Raw genomic sequence first — 9937 nt, forward strand, 5'->3', positions numbered from 1 at the left:
AGAAAACTGCTGCACTCTTCCACGTTTCAAATTATTAAGGATAGATTAGGTTTCCTTTCCAACGAATGCCTTTTTGCAGGGTTTTCCTTAGGGGAGCCTGGCAGTATTTAACAATATCATAAAACAATGGCTTTTTTTTTGTCTTCTGTGGATTTATTCTGTTTTTCTCACTGCACAGAGCGATTGTTATCCTTGTTAAGCCTCTATAAATAAATGCCTGAAGTGAATTAAGTAGCGTGGGTTCTGCAAATTCAGATTCACAAAAAAGGCCAAGAGAGACTAATAAAGCAGTAAAAGGTGGCAAGAACAAAGAGAAAATGAAACCAGAACTTACTATAGCCAGTCAACTATTATTCTCTCAGCCAAGTTCCCAGGCACTATCCCAAAGCACCTAGGTCTCATGCCATGGTTTTCAATTACACTATATCTAAGTGTGAACTCTTCCACAGTCAGGGCTTAAGTACCTCACTCTCACATGCACTGGCTGATGCTCCATCTTTCTCTAAAGCCAAAATTCACATGAGAAAGTGGCAAACGCCTCAGAAGGTTCAGATCACCTTGTTCTGGCCCATCCTTATTCGTGTCATGTTTATTACTGAGTGAACCAGTTGGATACCAGGTAAAGGTTCTACACTGAGAGAGCAGTCAGGCCCTATAACAGGCTCCCCAGTGAGGTGGCTATAGAATTAAGCCTGACAGAAGCACATGGATGATACTCAAACATAGTGCTTAAATTTTGGGCAGGAGTTGGACTTGATGGTCCTTGTGGGCCCCTTCTACCTTAAGATATTCCATGATTTCTCTCATCGTCAGCACTCAATCTTAAAATAGTTTTGATGTAGGGATGATTGATATTAGCCAGTACAGAAAATCACTGAAGGGACAACAAATGGTTATCACATAAGCCTCCACAGCTACACTGTTCTTCTCCCTTCTGGTTTCTTTTCCCCACTTGAGCTGTGGGGACACTGTGAAGACCTGCAGCTCCCTGGTGGTCAAGAGCTACAGGCAGGGACCTCCCCAGCCAGCACTTGTCCCACTGCCCCAGGCAGGGAGTAAGGCAGCTGAGGACAGCTCCAGATACCACAAAGACAGGCTGATGCCAGGCCATGATGTCAGGCTGTGGAAAGGATTTGGGATTCCTAACAAATGAGAATATCTCTTCCCCAAATGGTGGGCTAGCCTGCAGCCATGAGAAACCTTTTGACTTTGATTTATGAGCTCCATACCTTGAAAAAAAACATGCAGTTGATATAAATATCTACTCAAAGAAAGCAGAAACTCCTGCAAATTAACGAGTTCACTTCTCTCTCAGAAAAAGACCTTTCTATTTATTTTTAATTAGTTGGACGTAAGCAAATATTGAAGCTATGTGAACAAAATAAAAAAGCTAAACAAACACTACGAAGAACGAGTCAAGGCTCATACAACTTCTGAAGACAGAAATCTGCAGTTAGAATGACAACTTTCATCTGCAGTGCAGAAGTCCATAGATTTTTAAATTACAAAGTATGGGGCACTACAGAGTAGACATAATGTAAGCACATGCCTATGTATAACAATAGATAGAAAATGTTATGAGCAAGAATTCTTCTATTACTTATTATTTAACAGGACTAAAAGAAGACAACAAACCCACAACATCTTTAATGTGGTTTTCAGGTCAAGTTTTAATGCATTCCTACTGAAAGCCATCAATACTCTTTGCAGCGTCAAGCAAAAAGGAATAAAATAATGTAAAGTCATATTTATTAAAAATTGATAGGCCATAGTATTTTTAAAAGGCCACATCTCACTTGCACGTATCTGCACCTTATCAGCCACTGACTCATGTTTAAGAGATGTGACTGACTTTAGAGGCTGGAAACTCCATTAAAATCCCTGTCTTTGGGTCAACTTCAGGTGCACAATCCATTCTGTTTAATTCCCAGTTAAAAAAAAAAAGGTTTTACACTCTCTACAGGGACTGTAAAGCTAAGATTGCATTAAGAGTTATCCTTTAGGCTCTCCACAGTTCTGTTCTCAATGGGTTCACAAGGTATCATTACGACACGTGAACTAGGGCAATTTCCAACCAGAACATGGGATACCTTTCGAAATTATACATAGCTCCTTCACAAACAGGCCCATTCTCATTTAAATTAGAAGAGGGAAAAGATATCATGCAGTTTTAAAATGCTCAAAATTTAAAAAAAAAAAATAAAAATAATGTATTATTAAAAAAATATATGTTTTTTTTTTTAATATTATTCTTTAACTGAGCATTTAAGATTGAGATTTTCACACTTTTTGTCAAATTAGGACAACTAAGATCTCAGTATTTAAATGAAAACTAATACTTCAGCATTACCATATATGGGAGATATTAACGTCACCACCTTCACTTATAACTCAACCAACTGAAGACCCATTTTGATCCTCTTCATACTTTGTTGATGTGAACAGATTCACAGTAAATTGGAAGACAGCTGATATTTACATCTGTCATAATTAATAGAACTGTTCTGAATCAGCACAATGACTTTTTTTTTCCATTTTATTGACTAGTTCAAATTATTAGGTATATTATCTCATGTGAAATAAACATGTAGACGATACTGTTATCTAGAGATATCGTAAGACTGAGGGGAGAATCTACCAAATAACAAATCACCTCTACCCAAAAAAGGAAAAAAAACAACCCACAGACATTTCTAGATGTTAGCAACTACATTTAAATAATAAACACCAAACACAACATTTGGGATAAGACAAAAAGGTTGTAAAAGATTAGCAGATCAAATGAATGGTTGTTTTAGAATTATCCTTCAATATTGTGCAAATGTACTGTACCTTAAGAAAATTTACCTTATTAAACACTGAGAACTGAAAAAAAATAAAATAAAGCTGCCCTACTTAACAGCCTACAGTTTTCAATCACACTTGAGCTTCCTGACCCAAGTACATATTTTGCATTGAAAACCAAAATCTATAGCTTTAATAATCAAAGGTGTTTCTTTTTTTCCCCCCGTACCAACTGCTTTGATTAAAATGTAAAAAGTATTGTACACAAAGGCAAGCCTTTTGCTTGCATAAGTCAATTCTACACAGAATAATTTGTAATACCATGAACAATTACAAAGGTTTTCCAATTAAATACATGAATACATGCTAGCATGCAGTAAATCTTCCGAATTATCTCAAATGTAGAGATGTTAATTAGATTTTCTAAATTATGTCAGAGTAATTCTAGAAGTATGTAAACTAACCTTAGCAGCCATTTAATTAGCAAGAACCATCATTCATTGAATGTCTAGTAGGGCAAAATTCAAGCCTTTTACTATTTCTTCTGTGCTAACTTTGAAATGAAAATGTACTGAATTGAAAAGGGAACGTTCCAGAATTATGGACCAAATTTTTATAGCTCCAATATGCCATTCTAATAGGTCCACCCAGACACAAATTATCACCTCCACCAATCTCCTAGGAAAATTCTTACTGTAAATAAAAACTTTTCCAAGTACTCTAGGCTAAGATATTTGATCTTTGTTAAATCATGTAGCTTTGTAGGAAATGTCTGGAAAGCAATGAGCTGAGCACCTTTGCAGATTTGAAAGGGGAGAAAATTCTGGCAGAATTCTGGGAGAAGCATCTGATGACAGTAGGACAGATGATATCTTCCTCCAGAAGCACTGAGCTGTCCACCATCACTTTTGCTTCCTTGCAGCTTCCAAAACATCTTAAGATGTTGTTTAATGGGTAGGCATGGCCCAGAAGACTATACTTAGTCAAAAATGTAATGAGTGGGGGCAGGGTGCAGTGGAAATTGCCCCTTGCATCCATCCTAATCCTTTCACATTGATATATAAGATCGCCACCATACAAACATAAAACTATATCACAACACAGTCAAAAACTGTTCCTACCAAACCTTGTAGTCGACCTTTCCTCTCTGACATAATGTACAGTCTGGAAAGAGTGCCTATCACTTGAAGAGTTTTAACTATTTACAACTATTTATTTTAAAATAGGATACGTATAGGCACATATACACACACATGTATATACAAAGACATAGACGCATTTATATATATATAAAGGCTTATTTTGAAGCAGGGGGATTGAAACCAGATGATCATTGTGGTACTTTTCAACCCAGGCCATCCTATGATTCTATGAAAAACAGCATGTAGAAATTTCTATTGAAATGGTCTCCCTCCCTAATTTTAAGGGGATGCAGTTCCACTCATAAGGCTGCACTAGCGTTATTTGGTGATAAAGAAAAAAATCACACAGTGGCATGATGCTGTGTTATCCTGCCCATTACGATTATGTACACACATAGGCGGTGCTCAAATATCTGTCACTATGTTTCTTTTCTGGGTAGCTCAGTTTCCTAAACCATCACCAACCCAAAGCTTCTTGCAAAATGCTTACACCCCCGTCTGCTACTGTGGATAGATACAATCTATCTGCTACTTCTCTTCCCAGTGCAGCATATCATAGTGTTTGAAGTGGAATGTGAATGGGTGATAGTACCGGGACACCCGCAGCAAGTGTAGGCTGTTGCAGTTCTTCCTCCATCTAGCTCAACAAAAAGCTCAGGGTGGATACAGTGCCTCTTCTTGTGTTTCTACCTGCTCCCTTTTCAGCCTTGCATGAAACCAAACTCCAACGATGTGCACAAAGCTCCATCTCTTCGTGCTCAGGGCTCAGATTTTCCCAAACGACAGAACATTCTTCTTTACTCATCACAGGCGACAGGAGTAAAAGCAGCTTCCCACTCCTTTCATTGTGACTCACCAGAGAGGCACAAGGAGAGAGAACAATCTCCCATTCAATCAATGAAATCTCTGCAGGTAAGATACCTCATTAAAGACTCCTGTTTCATAGAATAAATAGACCGCCTATTTTACATGCCAAATAATTAAAAAAAACAGATCAGTGACATCCTCCAAGTAAATGCTAAACAAAGAAGCAGTCGAGCTGCTGACATTTAAAACCAAATGCTCTTATAAGGCCTTGAGAAGCAGGCTGGCAGGATCCTTTCAGACTTCAATATCCTGGGCTAACCTGGTACTAGGCATGAGCTGATCAAAGAGGTGCTGGGTATTTTTATGTAAGGCAAGAGAAGTATTTCTCAGAGCTTTTGGTCATGCTAACTAATGCACATTACAAGCAGTGCACAGACCACTTCCAGCAGAGGCAAGGCTTGGACTGTTTCCATTTTAAGACTGAATGATTATGCAACAATAACCCCTGTGAACTACCCCCTTCTGCCCTCTTCCTTTCTTCATGAATAACACACGCTGTAAAACCAAGCAGCATATGAATTGTAGAGCACTACATACAGAGGCCAAACAAAACTCTTTGAATTAATCTTGCAATGCTTTGTTGAATGGAGAGGGGATGAAAGTTAATACCATTATCCTTCCCTCGGCAAAATGACAGATGGACTTCAGCTAAGATGACATTTAAGGGACCGGTAAACTTGAGTTCCTTTATCTCAGCCCAGTTCAAGTCCTGATTACTGCACATGCATACTCCAAAAGATGAGGTTCACTGAGGTTCTCAGAACTGAGTCACATCAATCACTTTCAATTCTAAGTGTATTTCACTGGGTTGTACATATGCTATGTATTCTACAGCCAGGCAGGAGCTGTCATAGGGCATAAGGCTAAACAACAAATCTTCAGTATTTAATAAAATCTTATACACTTACATAAAGAAACCATCAAACTCTAGCAGAATAGAAGGAAAATAATCTAAACAAGGGAAGTTCAGCACCTTTCTGCTATCAAATCAAGGTTGACTGTGGTCTTACAACCATTAAAAGAATCATTCAGTAAAGAATTTAGGCTCAAACAAACAAAAAAAACTAGAATGAACTGCCACAGCATAACACATTGGGAAAATAAGCTCATCCATCAGAGTAAGCAGTTCAGAATCTTAAGTTACTGAAAGCAGTATTTAGAGTAACTACTTGTAACTAGGCATAAATATTTACTGTATTGCAACCTACCAATCAGAATACCAAGGACAGCTCTTACAAAGTAGGAAGAAGCTATTACAAAGTACAGGACCCAAGAAGAGCCAGGCTGCTGAAATTCTTCTGGGTTTCAATTCCTGTTTGATTACAATGCAAGGCATAGGAGAGGGCAGAATTTCAACACAGATATAAACAGTGAATTTCTAGAGAAGACAGTCTACTCAGCTACCTGCACTGTATCACAGCACAAGAAAACATTAACTCCTTTGACTTTCTGAGCATAACTTCCAAGAATAAATTACTTTGAATACATTCCTGCTTAGGTACCTTAAACAAGTGCACTGATTACTGAACATATACTAAAATAAAATGTTTCCATAATTCTTCACATTATTCCCATGCTGTACTGTTCTTACTAAGTATGTTCTTTATCTTCATGATAAGACACTTACTTCCATCACAAACCACACTACACAATGCCTTTCAAATACTGCTGGCAAAGTCAACAAGATAAGTTACACAAATATTAAGAAGAAACTGTAACAGATAAAAACAAATATCAAAAAATGGGAAGAAAGCACTCACAGTTTTTGACATTGATAACTGTGAGTTAATTTCATTTGTAATGTCAACTGTGCTAGCAAGTCCCATGGCTAGACCTGTATCGGATCATAGCAGCTCCAAATATCACATTAACTAAGGTACAGATTGAGACACAGGCAAGAGAGCACTAGCTCACACAGCCGGTTCAGCACAAACTATGGCCTGATTTCTAAGCACTTAACTTGCAGGATACAGGGTCAGCCAGGTGCCTCACAAAGAGGCAATGCCACAGCTAAGGAGTGCATCAGGCATACAAACAATTACAGATACCAAAGGTAGGGTAGGGAATGCATCTCCAATCCCACTTCAGAACTCCCACTTCTAACCTTCAGCCTTGCTGTAGGAGGGAACATGTTGCCGGCTCAGCCCACTCTACCCTATCTGGGCCAGAGCACCCTACGGGGAGACAACAACCCACCTGTGAGCCCTGTAAGGCTGCAGGCAATGCATTACAACCTCACACTGGGCACCAATTTTCAACAAAAATTGATCCATTCAAAAGAAGTACATCCACAGTACTCAAGCTTTCCACAAGATTCAAGAATCACAGAATCACAGAATGACCCGGGTTGGAAGGGACCTCAAGGGTCATGTAGTTCCAACCCCCCTGCCTGGCAGGGCCACCAAACATACACATTTACTAGATCAGGTTGCCCAGAAGAAGCCTAGGAACTCTTGGCAACCTGGTGCTCAGGCCTTTGTACTGAAGAATACAAACCAAAGTATATTTTTAGACCCTGTCTGTAGGTTTAAAGGATCTTTTCTGCACTTCCTGTTTTAGAGCCCTCCTTCGACTCTGACTTGAAAAAACACAAGCATTTGATGCATTTAGCACTGAAAGCACATAAAAATGACTATGCAATACAAGACATCTTGCTCAAAACATTGACTGACTTTATTATGAGATGATCTAACACACAATGTATGGTGATAGGTTAAAAACACAGGTGCAACATAGATTTAAAAACAAAAAAAAAACCCATCTAAGTCATAATACAAAGTGAGATAAACAAACTAAGATGATGCACCATTTAAGAATACAGCACTTTGTAATAAGTGCACCACAGATTTTGCTTTTTAATGAGTCATTGTGTACTCAAAGGCAGACGATTGCTCAGAACCAAAGATAAGCAGACGCTGGCAGATATTGGAAGAATATTTTGTATACATGGCAATACATATTCATGATGAAAATCTAATTAAATGTGTAAAATTCTCTTTCCAACAGATAAAGATACGAAACATTTCTTCCATTTAAATCAAAAGGATCTCCATTAGCAAATAAAAACCAGAATTGCTGCTTCTTCCTTATCTGTCATAAATAAAAACAGCTTCCACAACGTCAAGGTTGCCAGTTTTTTCATTGTATTTATCAAAACATAGTGACTTACAGAGGACAGCCACGGCTCCAGATTCAAACATGAGACATTCTTCTCTGTTTCTGGCTTCCACTATCACGCTGAACGGGAGCGGATCCAGCTTGTGATAGACACGATATCCTTTACTGAAAGCCATTTTGCCTTTATCGCTGGCAGTCCTGTCCAACACAAGATGATGTTAGTGAGAGCTTCCTGTGCTTCCAGATACCTTCTGCAGAACAGGTCTGACTTCCATTCTTTCCTAAGAATTTTACAGATCTAACAACAAAAAAGAGAAAAAGAAGAAAAGAGATGCTCACTCTTTCTAGTTCATGAGATTTACTTTATGTTTCAAAACAAATATATCTAAAGATAGCTTAAAGACAACATGCCAGCATTGCAAAAACATAATTGCCCAGAGCAGCACAAAGGATTTATTTAAGATCTCCTCCAGAACAACCAGAATTTCTTTTGCAATACCTAAACCAGACTCAGAGAAACTGGAGATGAGGTTCTCCTTTAGTCGCCACAAACACATTAGAGCAGCAGCAACCTTCTGCTGAACACAGAGGGCCAGGAGCTTCAGTTTTACGATGCCTTTTGCTCATGCTGACCTTGTATAAAAGGACACTACATTTCAAACAGTAAAGCTGCTAAGAGGCTTTGGAATAACATACAGAGACGATAACCTACTGCTTGGTTTCTCTTTATAAACGAACGCGGAGCTCCGTCTGGACTTAAGCCCTCCCTCGCAGCGGCTGACGATTAGAAAATCGCAGCACCGCACGAGAGAGACCGCTGACAAGCCATAAAGGTAACACCTTCCTTCGGAGCAATGAAAAAAAGCAATACCAAACCACAAAACACCAGCAGCCCACCGATATATCAGGGGCTGAAGGAATGCACAGAGCATAGAGGAGCGGCTAGAAAGCAGCGAACATGCTCCATTCCCGCAGCCCCACGCCGGTAACCTGAGGGCTGACAGCGGCACCGACCTTCCGCCCCCTCATACGACACAGGCAGGAGCGGCCGGCCAAGGAGCCGGCACCGGTCGAGCAGCCCCCGCCCCTCCACCTGCCCGGCGCCCGCGGCGCTGACAGAGCCTCCATCTTGTCTGGCGCCCGCGGCGCCCCCGCAGCCCGACACCCGCCACGGCGACAGCCGAGCGGGCTCCTCCCGTACCGACAGCCGCCCGCGGTGCCGCCGACCCGCCCCAATACCGGCCCCGCAGCTCCTCACCGGCCGCCACAGCTGCCGCCCGCTGCGCTCCCTGCCGCGGGAGCCGGCGGCACCTCACTTCCGCTCCGGCCCCTCCGTCCCTTCCGCATTGCGCCGCCCGCCACCGGAAGGCACGGGGAGGCGGCGGAGCCATGGTGGATGTTATGGCCGTGCTACCTTGGGGCGGTGAGGAGGGGGATGTGTGTCAGGACGGGGCTGGAGCCGAGCCCTTAGGGACAAGTATCCAGCAGGTTGAAGGAGGTGATCCTCCCCCTCTCCTCCCCCTCTGCTCTGCCTCATCTGGAATATTGTGTCCAGTTCTGGGCTCCCCAGTACAAAAAAGACAGGGATCTCTTGGAAAGAGTCCAGCGGAGGGCCACTAAGATGGTGAAGGGCCTGGAGCATCTCCCCTATGAGGAGAGACTTAGGGAACTGGGTCTGTTTAGCCTTGAGAAAAGAAGGCTGAGAGGGGACTTGATCCAGGTTTATAAATACCTGAGGTGTGGGAGCCATAGTGGCGAGGCTGGTCTCTTTTCAGTAGTGCGTGGGGACAGGACTAGGGGTAATGGGATGAAAGTACAGCATAGGAAGTTCCGCACGAATGTGCGGAAGAACTTCTTTACAGTGAGGGTGACGGAGCACTGGAACAGGCTGCCCAGGGAGGTGGTGGAGTCTCCTTCTCTGGAGATATTCAAGACCCGCCTGGACGCCTACCTGTGTGACGTGGTGTAGGGAGCCTGCTTTGGCAGGGGGGTTGGACTCGATGATCTCTAGAGGTCCCTTCCAACCC

The 9937-nt window shown here is 41.6% G+C and overlaps 1 protein-coding gene across 12 annotated transcripts in view; it reads right to left on the reverse strand.

Moving 5' to 3' along the window:
• SYNJ1 (synaptojanin 1) overlaps positions 1-9263 on the reverse strand; it is a 55409-nt gene extending 46146 nt beyond the window's left edge. For 11 of the 12 annotated variants that reach the window (XM_015881434.2, XM_015881442.2, XM_015881412.2 and 8 more), the window contains exons 1-2: positions 9169-9262; positions 7963-8108 (exon numbers count right to left, since the gene is read on the reverse strand). In XM_015881434.2, coding sequence (XP_015736920.1) covers positions 7963-8108; positions 9169-9257 — 235 coding nt within the window. In that variant the 5' untranslated portion in view covers positions 9258-9262. Of the gene's footprint in view, positions 1-7962; positions 8109-9168 lie in introns of all 12 variants that reach the window. The other variant, XM_015881425.2, reaches the window with a different exon arrangement.
• Between the last annotated feature and the right edge of the window lie 674 nt (positions 9264-9937).

The sequence above is a fragment of the Coturnix japonica genome, chromosome 1 (genome assembly GCF_001577835.2).
Source record: "Coturnix japonica isolate 7356 chromosome 1, Coturnix japonica 2.1, whole genome shotgun sequence".
Classification (NCBI taxonomy): domain Eukaryota; kingdom Metazoa; phylum Chordata; class Aves; order Galliformes; family Phasianidae; genus Coturnix; species Coturnix japonica.